The sequence below is a fragment of the Haliaeetus albicilla genome, chromosome 5 (genome assembly GCF_947461875.1).
Source record: "Haliaeetus albicilla chromosome 5, bHalAlb1.1, whole genome shotgun sequence".
Classification (NCBI taxonomy): Eukaryota; Metazoa; Chordata; class Aves; order Accipitriformes; family Accipitridae; genus Haliaeetus; species Haliaeetus albicilla.
Window position 1 is genome coordinate 16304421 of NC_091487.1, and position 12205 is coordinate 16316625.

Genomic DNA, 12205 nt, shown 5'->3' on the forward strand with positions numbered 1-12205 from the left:
GGGCAATGACCAAGAGGGTCTTTCTGGTTTCTATCCTAGATTTCTATGTGGCTTCTGCACATGTTAAAGGATGAAAAAGAAGAAATGTGTTTTGATTCATATCTGTGTAGAAATAAAAAGCTGGAACAGTAGATAATATTTTTTAGAGAATTTGTTGGGTTTGGGGTTTTTTTAACCTGATTGTTTTTTATTTTTGACATTAGGATGCCTTGTTTTTCCTGAAGGATTTTTTCACTAGCCTCTCTACAGAAGTAGAACTCTTAGTTACTCCAGATCCTGAAGGTATACTTTTCAAATATCTAATATGAAAGTGCTGCTTCTTTCTCCTTTAATGTGTGTACATGTCTATAAATTCACATGTGAATCTCATGCATGTAAAAAACTTATGTTAGTGACCAAACCCCAACTTTAGTAGCTAATTTGTTAGAAGACATAAACTTTGGGTATTTTAGTTTTGTATATTATAAACACCAACAAAGGTATTCAGCACCTGGGATCTCCATTGTATAAAAGGCTTCACCAAAATGGGAGCATATTTAATAAGAACTTCTGAAAAAACTGAGGACTGTGTATATAATATTAGGACTTATTACTAGATAAAACAAGTATATTATTTAATACCTCTTGCATAAAAGAGTATGTCTGTCTAATAGCTTGAAGTTGCGTAACCCCTAGAGAAGGGAACAGAGTTCAACATCATAAATAAGCAGTACAATGTATGTATACAATTAAAGCAGTACTTCTAATCAACTACACTATCTGATGCAAAAACCAGTGTATATTGAAAACCATATTTCCACTATTAACTATATTTGTGAGTTTGTTAGCAGCTATACTTTACCTATTTCTGTTGAGAAGTCATACTGAAATGCATAGGTAATGAAGTACTCTGCAATACTGCCATTAAAACTAGATGGATTATTTATGCTGATGCATAAACCTCAACTTAAACTTCTTGTAATAATTTCTATTGATAACTAAGATATTATCTTACTAAGAGAATTTAAATATTGTCCTGCTGGTAATTCTATTAATAAGCATTAGAGCTTCCTAAGGACACAGCAATTGTATAACCACAATCTTTTTGTAATCACTGTGAAAAATATGAGTCAGTTTACTGTGTATAACTTCTTATCTTAGTTAAAAAGTCTCCTGGTGCTGAAGTTACATGTAGCTTGCCCAGGCATGTCAGCAGCCTTAAGGACCCAAGTCCAGTCATTTCTTTCTCATCACACAAGCAAGCAAATGAAAATGGTAGCATTGATTCTATGGATGTGGTTAATGGAGATGATCATCATTTCTCACAAGAAGTGACATCATACAGTGATCAGCCAGTATTTTTCAGGTAAACTTTCGTTACAAAATTTCCAGTGACACACAGCTGTTCTGCTGAATGTTTTAAGAAAGTGTGATGATAAACTATTCAGACCTTATGCCAAGGTGCATTTTGTTGTTTGTTTATTGACTGATTGTGGAAATCAAATATATTTGTTTCTATCACTGGAAGGTAACTAATGATTTTTCTAATTAACATTTGCACACTACTATGCACAAGAAAATAAAATTAATTGAAGCTCTGCCATGTACAGAACCAGTAATGAGATGTTTTACAAATAAATAAAAAGAGCAGTCTTTGTTCTCTTACGTCTAACAATGTAAATTAGAGCTAAAGTAATCAGAGATGAGAGTATATAAAGGAAAAGGATATCATGGGAGAGGTACAAGATTAAAATATCACAAGAGAAACTCTAATGTAGTCCTGACTGGCAGGTGATTTTAAAAATTGCAGTTTGTTATGCAGAAGTTTTTTCTTCTATATTCAGATCATAAGTGCCTCTAACAGATGTGTGCTTTGGCAAGCAGTCCAGAGCCAAATTATGAGAGAATGACTGTGGTCCTATTTCATCACATACATCACCAACAGAATTTTTTAATAAGTTCCAGCTGCAGGGCTAATTTTTGCCCACAGAACCATCGTTAGCCGTACTTTTTTTTGTGTAACTGAAATTCATGCTGTGAAAATTGAGGGAAGATGTTTACCTGCAGGATTAGTAGCCCTTCTGCAGGACTGTTAAATTTATTATAAATGCTAATCTTGACTAGGTGTTAATAAACCAAGAAAAACTGAATTTGCCTTGGTATTTTGTACACTTACTCTGAAGTACTAACACAGTAGCTAGAGGTTTTACGATTTACAGAAAAGGGTATGGCATCCTATTCCAGTAGGATGGGAAACCATGGGTTTCTTTTTGGAAGGATAATTTTATTTCCTTTTCATGTTTCTCACTGTAAAATTTCCTTTGTATATCCCAGAGAATTTCGTTTTACATCAGAAGTTCCAATACGACTTGATTACCATGGCAAACATGTATCAATGGATCAGGTTTGTGTATAATGCTGATGCTGTAGAATAAAATATTGATGTTATTTGTTTTGTTCTTTTTCTCCCCATGAGTTGGGGTATATTTTTGTGCTCCTTACTCATTACTGATGTGATCTTGAAAAATGTAGAACGCTTATTTTTTTCTTAGTTTCAATAAAGCTTAACTTTGTTTCACTCTCAATTTGAAAACTAGGGGGTGGATCCTCCAGGTATGATTAACTTGGAATGAGACTTGAAAGTCACATCTATCAAGTCAGTGTTTGGCTGGAAATCTTTCTACACAGCTGTGGTGCCCCGCAAAGGATGATACCACTGTCTGATGCCAGAATTGTGCATTTTATTTTCTTCCTCATTAATACCAGAATAAAGTATTGTCTTTTTTTTCTCCTTGTTGCCTTCCCTTGCAGTCTAGTAATGTATGGGCTTCAGTGGCAATGGCAGAATCTAATACAGAGTAAAAATAGTTCTTTTTTTTTTTTTTTTTTTTTAAATATGTATTGGTTATCATACTGAGTTTACAGAGCAGACCTTAAAAAAATCCTGTTTGCACAACCAGATTTGCACCTTGTCATGGCAAATCAGTATGAAAACATGGACAAGTAAAAGCATCAACTTCTTCAATTTGCACTGCTGCCAAAGAAATCAAAACATGAAATAGCAGCTTTAGAATGCTTAGAACTATGTTACATAATTTGTTATATCTTGATATTTCTGAAGAAGCCCTCTTGTATCCAGATGTTTTTCTTAAGAGTAGCTGATTAAGCCAGATTCCATTTTTTGCAAGTTTTCACGTAACATAATTCATATCGCTGTAATAAGTAGCATTTGGGAGACTGGGGGATAATCAGTTTAGACAGAAATATGTGCAATAAGAGTTGAGATGATGAAATTATTTCTCACCTAGAGATTGTACAGGATGAGTAAACTTGTGATAACAAACTATTTCACTTACAGGGGACACTAGCTGGGATTCTTATTGGGCTTGCTCAGTTGAACTGCTCAGAATTAAAGCTGAAGAGGCTTTGTTACAGACATGGGTAAGTTTATGGAATTATAGATCAACGTTGGTATTGCAAATTGAACAAGTCCTATGGTGAAGAACTGAACATAGCAAGCAAAAAGCAAATTCTCTGATAAAATGCACTTCTAAAATCCAAGATGCTTTTTGACTTTACAAATATTTGTTCATTCTAGTTTTTGTCATATCTATAGCATTCAAGAAGAACATCTATTTTCAGGACAGTATTTAAAATATGTGCTAGTCTTGGTACTAAACTCTTCTAATTTTAGTTGTATGTTTATTTCCTTTTGAACTGGATGTGATTATGCATTCTTGAACTTCTGTTTTTTGAAGCACATACATGTGAAACGCTTGGGTTAGCCAACAGCAACAAAAGATGACACTTGAAAACAGCTTTCCTTTTTTTTAAATGAGTCTTTGTGTACTTCAGTGAATAATGCATTTGTCTTATTAGGAATTGTATGTTTGAAAAAAATAATAATTTTATTTACTTTAGTTTATTAGGTGTGGATAAGTTGTTCTCCTATGCCATCAGTGAGTGGCTTAATGATATAAAGAAAAACCAGCTACCAGGAATTTTGGGAGGAGTAGGGCCTATGCATTCGCTAGTGCAGTTAGGTAAGTTAATTCTTATTTCTATTCAGACATGTATGGCAGTTGTTTTAAAAAAACAACCAAACAAAACCCAACAAAAAACACCCCACAAACAATGTTGACATTTGTTTTCACTTCCTCTCAAGGTATTCTGCATATTTAAGAGAACTTTTAAACTATGGTGTTCTGTCTTCATTTTCAGTCCAAGGTCTGAAAGACTTGGTGTGGTTACCAATAGAGCAGTACCGAAAGGATGGCCGTATTGTAAGAGGCTTTCAAAGAGGAGCAGCTTCTTTTGGTACTTCCACTGCAATGGCAGCACTGGAGCTAACAAACAGAATGGTTCAGACTATACAGGTATAGTGTATTACTTCTGGAGTTACGCATAAAATGAGAAGTGTTGCTAGTAAGTGCCCTATATTAAGCTAATATCTTAATGCTATATATTTAAGGTTGGGAGCATGTCTTATAAAAAATAAAAAGCAGCTCTATAAATAGGAAAGCAGAGACTGGGCAAAGCTTGCAGCAGTCTGTGAGGTGAGAACTATGGCATCAAACACAATGGTTACAAAATTACATTAAAATATTGCTGAACACCCAAGCTGTTGCATGTTTCTTAATGTCTTTAATATAATATACAGTTTAATACTAAAATACTCAGCTGCACAAAAAAAATCACTGATACTGAGAAAGATGAGTTCTTCACACATGTGTATTTTCCAGGAATAGAGTCTTTTTTTAAAAATGTCAGTTTATCTGTGCTTATTAAAAAAACCCACAAAACCAAAGAGAACCAAACAAACAAAAGAATGCCTCAAAACCAATACTAATTGTGTTGATGTATGTGAAGTCTATAAAGCTTTCTGGATTTAACCATAAAGGAAGCTTGGATTAAAGAGTTAATAAATTTATGTTCCTTAATGTAAAATACATAATGAAAATACACTTTTCCACCTAATTTTGCAAAAATTGTATACATGCCTAAGCTTGAACACATATAGTAAAAAAACAGTGGTATTATTCATATGTCTGGAATTATGTGTGTGCTTGTATGTTTGTAAGAAAAACATACTGTTGATTAAACATTTCAGTTTCTGTCTTGAGCATTTTTTACAGATTAGAGGATGCCTTTGAAGGAAAGGCAATTAGGGGGACAAAAACCCTGCCAAAACCTGCAGCGTTCATTCTTTCATTGTGGAACTTAATGTAGAGTTACAGCTGCACCCATTCCAGAAATTCTTGTACAAAACCTTAATCTGATGCAAATGAATATTATTCGTGGAATTAGAATTCTTTTATTTCCATTATGTCACCCTTAGTTAGTAGTTTAAATTTGTGGTCGGATGCTATAAGACGACTTATGTATTTTGCATTCACTCCTGATCTTCAGGCAGCTGCAGAAACTGCTTATGACATGGTATCACCAGGGCCTACTTTTATTGAAGCAAAAAAGATCAAGCGATTCCCTCGCCATCGTTTAGCTCATCAGCCAGTAGACCTACGGGAAGGTGTAGCCAAAGCATACAGTGTAGTAAAAGAGGTGAGTGCAAAAGTAATTGTCCTTAGCCAAACTTAAGAATTATTTCCTAAGACAGCAAATGAAATATCAGATGTTAGTTCAAGTTGACCAAATAAAGAAGGGGATTTAAGTTTTGAACAAGACTGTCTTCATCAGTAATCCTAAACCAACAAAAACCTTGCATGGAAAAATCAGAGAAGCAGAAATAAACTAAGATGTTATGCAGATAAGTGTGAGTAGAACTTCAGCGTTCTACAGTTGTGAGGGTTTACATTTATTCTGAGACATGTAAACCTGATTTCCCACCCTGTGTCATCCATTACTTCTGTGCTGCACACACACCCCCCCCCCGCCCCCACCAGTTACTGTTAATTCTGAGGTTGTTAGGGTTTAAGCATAATGCTGGACTTAAAACAAGTGAAAGCTCTCTTTACCATGACAGTGTATTAAAAATTAGAATGCTGGCCTGTTTTTATTGTACTTTTTGTATTGTACTTTCAGTTAGTTGCACCTGATACCACATCTAGGAAGTTAGGTCTCAGCTGGGGAGTTTTCGGTGAATTCTGTAATTTTTTAATAGTTCTCCATACCGCACAGCTTCTTCCCTTATGCACAATAAGTGCCACCAGAAGTTACATGTAGTATTTTCATTTGTAAGTTTATAGTACTGTTATTCTAAGTCTCATTAGAAGAACTAAATCATATTTGTATCAGTATAGTTGTACTACAGTTGTAATACAAATCACAAAAATGACAAATGCTGGGTGGTTTAAGTTTGCCTTAAAGTTAGGAGAGATTGCTTTTTGTTTTTCAATATAACTAATTTCTGTTAATTCCTTGAAGGGGATTACGGACACAGCCCAAACCATCTATGAGACTGCTGCTCGTGAGCATGAAAACAGAGGAGTAACTGGAGCAGTAGGAGGAGTCCTCCGCCAAATTCCACCAACTGTAGTGAAACCTTTCATTGTTGCAACAGAGGCAACCTCAAATGTTCTAGGTGGAATGAGAAACCAGATCAGGCCGGATGTGCGTCAAGAAGAGTCTCAGAAGTGGCGCCTTGGGGAGGATTGAGATTATAAATCTGGCTCAGCAGGCAGGTAGCAAGGCTGGAAATGCAGAAGATTGTCCCGTTGGCAACTTAGATGGAGCTCACTTTATTTTGTCACGCTCATCTCAGGAACAAATGAGGTTTTCAACTATTACTAGCAAAACATCCAACCAAAAATATTTATGAAGTGAAAAGCAAATTGGTACTTGCTAATACTGTGTGTTACCAATGCATTTGGTAGATAGTGCCAAACATAGCGAAGCATGCGCTGCCAACTCAGAGACATGCTTGCTCTATTCTGTTTACCATATTTTTCTTGGTAGATTTAACATCTGAAGCAGTAGCCTGTATGGTGAAACTAAGTATACTTTAAAGATGTTTTCTGAGCATAGTCAAAGAACTGCCTTCAATAAAGGGCTCTGCAGATGCTCTTCACTGACTAAAGGATAAAAGCTTTCATTTTGGACATGAGACATGAAGGCTATGTAATATGGAAGCAGATAAGATAATATCATTTAGTGGTCATAAGCATCGCTTTTAGCGTGGCACTTACAGCAAGGGCAAGCTTAATAACCATTCAGAATTTAGATTCAGTGTTGATACACCTATGAACAGGATTTGTTCCTAAATATTAAATACCTACTTTTGTGGGTCTTTGAAGAACCTGAATGTTGCAGAAATGTTCTGTTGTGTTGCACTTTAAAGGATATGGCCTGTATATTGTGCTTTTTTTATAGTGTGAATAAAATGTAATGTGTATTATCCTTTATGTGGTTTAGAAGCTTACACAAATTATTGAAAAGAACATCATTTGATGATGATCCTACAGAAAAGTGTCTTAAATTTGTTTAAACTACTCATTATATGTAAAAACACTTTTGTCTTCTGTTACACTAATTACAATGCTAAAAATAACTTCTTCAGGAAAACAAGTTAAATATTATTGTGGCCAACAGTTCTTTGTAAGAATGAGAAATCCTAAGTAAAGTAAAAACAAATTATTTCATAATTTCATAGTTAAAATTCTATACAGACTTTATTTTAATAATCTGCTTTTATTTAAAGTTCATATTGTTGCAAAGTTGCTGCTCTCACAAGATATTTTTAATTTAAATTGTGCATTGTCAGTTATTTGACAATTAGTATTTGGGGTCATTTAATTTGAACTGGGGATAGGTGAGAGGATTTAAAAAAAAAAAAAAAGGCAAAACAGCTTCAGAAATCAAAGGTGATACTGACATTATTTATAGTTTAATAGGTGATGGGGTCTCCACAGAGCTTTATTAAGTAACAGACATTGTGCCATTTCTAGGCAGTTAAAAGGCTCGGCACTAGCTGTGCAGGAATAAAGTTTTTTCTTTGTATTAGGAAAAACTGGAGGATAAAAAGTAAAGACTATTCTGAATAGAAAAATACTCATTTTGAATTTCAACAACTCAACATTTTGGTTGACTAGCCAGAATGTAAGTTTGTCATAGTCTTGTGCTTGTCATAAGTGGAAATCCTGCAAATATGCTGGGGACATCAGATGCTATTATCAGACTTCAGTCTCTAAGGGTGATGAGGAAGTAGTTTCCCTCTCTTTTATTTAGTACCTGCCACTAGCAAAAACTTTGCTGATGGGCCTTATAGGACAAATAGGAGTGTATGAAGGAAAATAATTACTGCTTGTTCATCCTGATACTATACTAGCTATTCCTGAATACCAAAGAATCTGGAGGGTAAATTATTTGAAAATGTCCCCTCTGCTGGGAAGACTTCTGCAGTCTGCTTTCTTATTTTTCATAAAACTCCAGTTACAAACAAGTTCTTGCATTGGGTGATGGGTGATACTACAAAGTTTTCATTCACTGGAATCATCTTAAGTTGTGGTACGCTTTGAAGACCTGGTTATTTCAGTTAAACGACTTGCTGTAAGCAGAAGGAGATGCTTTTGAGAGGACAAATACCTGCAGATTTAATGACATGAAATATTTTCATACTTCTGTCCCGTAATTAGAGAGCTCTGCTAAGCTTGAGCATTTTGCACAGGAGTGAGTTCCATGTTTGCAATTGGGCACCTCCTGAATGCCTTCTCAAGAAGTGGCGATGAGTCAATGCAAGTAAGTAGCAATGCATCATTTTCATGTTCAATTGCCATACTATGTAATTTCAGCTGGTCCAGTTTGTCCAGTTAATTGGAGTATACTGTAATAGTATAAATCTACATATTTTCTTCCTATTTGACATTGCTGAAAAGGAGCAGTGGCATTTCAGTGTTCATTTCATTTTCAATTCTGTCACGATCTGATTGTACTGCAATGCAATTAGAATATATTTTTATATGAGGGCATGCTGTCAAGGTAAAACACTTTTATAGAGTGTCTCATTGTCAGCAATACAGATTGTACAAATTTATTAAACTTCACTTTTCACTGTGTAAACCCTTGCATTTACTGCTTGCACTTTATTGAGCCTTTTCAGTGAAATTGATTTTAAGTTTTTTTTTCAACTATTTTTTTTACAAGCAGTTTCTTAATATTTGGATATATGTTCTGCATTGTTTTTCAGTTGTAACATGATCTTGCAGTGTTTGAAATGTTTAAAAAAAAACCCCAAACACAAAACTTGCCAAACTAGTCTTTACATTAGGACCTTGTCTTCAAAATGTCTTGTATGGAGTGGCTTGAGTTTTAAAGCAAAAAGTATATATTGTGTATGAGAAGGGATTCATCAAATGCTCTGCTCAATACTCTAAGAGTTTTCAAGCACTTAAAAAAATACACAAAATGAGATTTGACTCCGGGCATATTTCCTGGAAATTGAAGCCTATGGATACATTACTGTATTCTCTGTTAGCACAAGGAGATGTGCAAAAATACTATTGTACTTGAATTTTCCATTGAAATCAGTTGCTATAGATACTAGCGCTTTCCATATTTGTAGTGAGTGTAAACTGGCACAGTCCATGTTTACTGTTCAAATTCTCTAATCTTGAACCAACTAACACTACTACTGCTACTACTATTACTTAGTCCGATACTGTCCTGGTAGTCAGAACTGTCATCCTGGGTTTTCTTAAGCATCCTGGCACTTCAGATAATACATTGATGAGTGCCTGGGAAGTACCTGAAAAAAAGACAGCCATCTTTTGAAAAAAATAAAACCCATGCTTAAGAACCTTAGCAGTGACTGAGAGCGACAAATCATCACATCCATGCAAAGGCAGCTTCCATTTTCTTTCCAATATCTGTTGATAGTTCTAAATTCCACAGCTTGTTAGCAATGCAGTGTACCCTATGTATACTTGCCTAATGATAAGCATTAGGTCAGTCACCAGTGAGTTCATACCTGCTTAAGGGATGTGTCTGTTTTTATTTTCTCATTAAGTGGTTGACTGTGAAGATCCATTGCTTGCTTTCATTTACAGTTGCTTAATTGAGTTGCCAAGAAAGGTTTCTTAATAAACCAAAAAAAGCTGTTAAATGGTTACGAACAAAACACTCTTGCTCAACATGATCCGTATACCTGCAAATGTGATACTGATTTTACTTTAAATTTTGAAATGTATGCATTTTGTAAAACAGTGAAATCCAAGAATTTGTGTAGAGTAGTTAAATACTTCTAAATCTTTTAAATATCCTAAATCTCACAGCAGTATAAGCATTGTCAGAAAAGGTGTGGGTATTTATGTCAGTTTGGATCCCTAGCGTGCATAGTTCTCTCAGTCTCCAGGCCTCATGATTTAAGCTTCTGACAACTGTTTTAAGTTGCTCTATGTGCTGAATCTTGTTTACAATTAAAAAATTAGATACTAAAAATGAAATGCATAAATACAAATTCTGCATTTGTACTGGATTTCTTAATAGTAAGGTAGCTCGGACAGAAACATGGCAATTTGTGTATATGTGTATATTTTTTACATTTTTGCATTTATAGTAGTTTTGTGGTATTGTTTGTATATAGTTTGCTAGTGTAAAGAATATAATCTCATGAAATAGAAACCACTGTTGAAGGGAATTGACGATTTCAACTTGAGTTATTTTGCTTAAGGTTCTTGTCCTCTACCAGTATGTCTTTGAGAATTATTTTTGACCATAATTTATATGGCACCAAAAGTGTATATTTTAGCTTATTAAAATGCTGAAAGGCCTGAGTGCAAATAGGTTGTCCTGTTAAATATGTTTAATGGAAAACCACAAATTTGTAACAATACATAAATAAATATCTTAATTTGTTCCTTGAGTTGGTTTTCTCTACCTATGAATATAACTAATATAGCAGTCTCTCAAAGTAACAGAGTTAACTGTTAAAGCTTTTTACCTACCTGGCTATACAGCTGTACCTCAAAAATTAAAAAAAGTTTCATACTGAAAAAAAAGCTTTAAAATTGCACAAAGGTCAAAAGCTAGGAAATAAATTAGCCTGGCTGATACAACTTTAACCCACCTCTGTTGTGCATCAGCAAAGCACTAACTGTATGATCACATACTGCATCTCCCATAGGTCTGTTGCCATGTTTAGTTACGGAGGATGTATTTCTTACCTCCACATTCAGTGGAGATTTTAAAGCTTTATTAGCTTCCAAACCCTGTGAACAATGCAAAATAATTAATTCCTTTAAGGATGCTTGTATGATGCCCACTTCACAGGCATTTAGTTACAAGCATCTGAAAAGAGATCTTAGAAGGCTAAGTACTGGGCAGTATTAAATACTGGTGGCAGTGCCAGATCCCTGAACAATGAGACATACATGACAGGTGTAATTAATCTTCTACTGTGTTTTGTAATGTTCTTATAGCTTAGGGGAGGGGGGTGGGAAAGTCACTGTATAATACCTGGATAATTGTTCTGTCAAACAGTAACCCTTCGTTTTAGAAGGAAGTTGACTCCTACCCTGTGCAGCTCCTCCTCCCCCTTTTTTTAAGCAAGACCCCATGTGGATTAACTTCCAATTTCAGTATTTTTATTTAAAAGCTCTTAATTTTTTTTCTTTATTTAAGAAAGTTCTATATAAGCAGAATGAAAGAATGTGAGAAGGGTTTTTTCTTTGCAAGCAAGGTGGACAAGTTTATTCTCAGCTTTTCTAAACATTGCTCATAAAAATGATCAGGGATATTTGGTCAAATGTTGTACTGAGGGGAAACATGGACCACAGAGGATAAATAGGGAACAGCTTGGAATTAGTCATTGATCATCCCATGAAAGTATGAAAAATTAGAAGATTTTATTTCACTTGTTCCCAACGCTTGCTTTCATAGATCAAAAGTGGTAAAGTTGCAAACTCCTCTGATTTGCAGTCTGCGCTTCCCTGGATTTTTGAGAGTCATCTGTCACTGGTAAGAAAACAATTAGATAAAAACTACTAGTAAGTGTTTGTGGCTCTCTGAATTTAAGTCTGCCGTAATTCAAGCTTGTATCCTCATGGCCAGAATACCAGACTTCATTTTGCTCAGATGAGCCCCAGGGAGATGATACAGGATGGCACAAGCTGGAGTTGCAACCCAAGGAGAGCGTCAAAGAAGTTCTATTTCTCTTTGTGATACTAAGGCGTACCAAGGATACTCCTGATGTCTCCAGGTTAGGCCCAAGAGCAGAGGAGACTAAGACTCCACAGCCTATGACACACCAGCTAACTGAGAATTTATGGAAAGCCAC

The 12205-nt window shown here is 35.1% G+C and overlaps 1 protein-coding gene across 3 annotated transcripts in view; it reads left to right on the top strand.

The window, feature by feature from the left end:
- Positions 1–10792, top strand: part of ATG2B (autophagy related 2B) — a 49251-nt gene extending 38459 nt beyond the window's left edge. For all 3 annotated transcript variants that reach the window (XM_069783526.1, XM_069783528.1, XM_069783527.1), the window contains exons 35-42: positions 204–282; positions 1141–1345; positions 2314–2383; positions 3338–3420; positions 3901–4022; positions 4201–4355; positions 5389–5538; positions 6361–10792. In XM_069783526.1, the coding sequence (XP_069639627.1) occupies positions 204–282; positions 1141–1345; positions 2314–2383; positions 3338–3420; positions 3901–4022; positions 4201–4355; positions 5389–5538; positions 6361–6591 (1095 nt within the window). In that variant the 3' untranslated portion in view covers positions 6592–10792. The remainder of the gene's footprint in view (positions 1–203; positions 283–1140; positions 1346–2313; positions 2384–3337; positions 3421–3900; positions 4023–4200; positions 4356–5388; positions 5539–6360) is intronic.
- The last annotated feature ends 1413 nt before the right edge of the window (positions 10793–12205 follow it).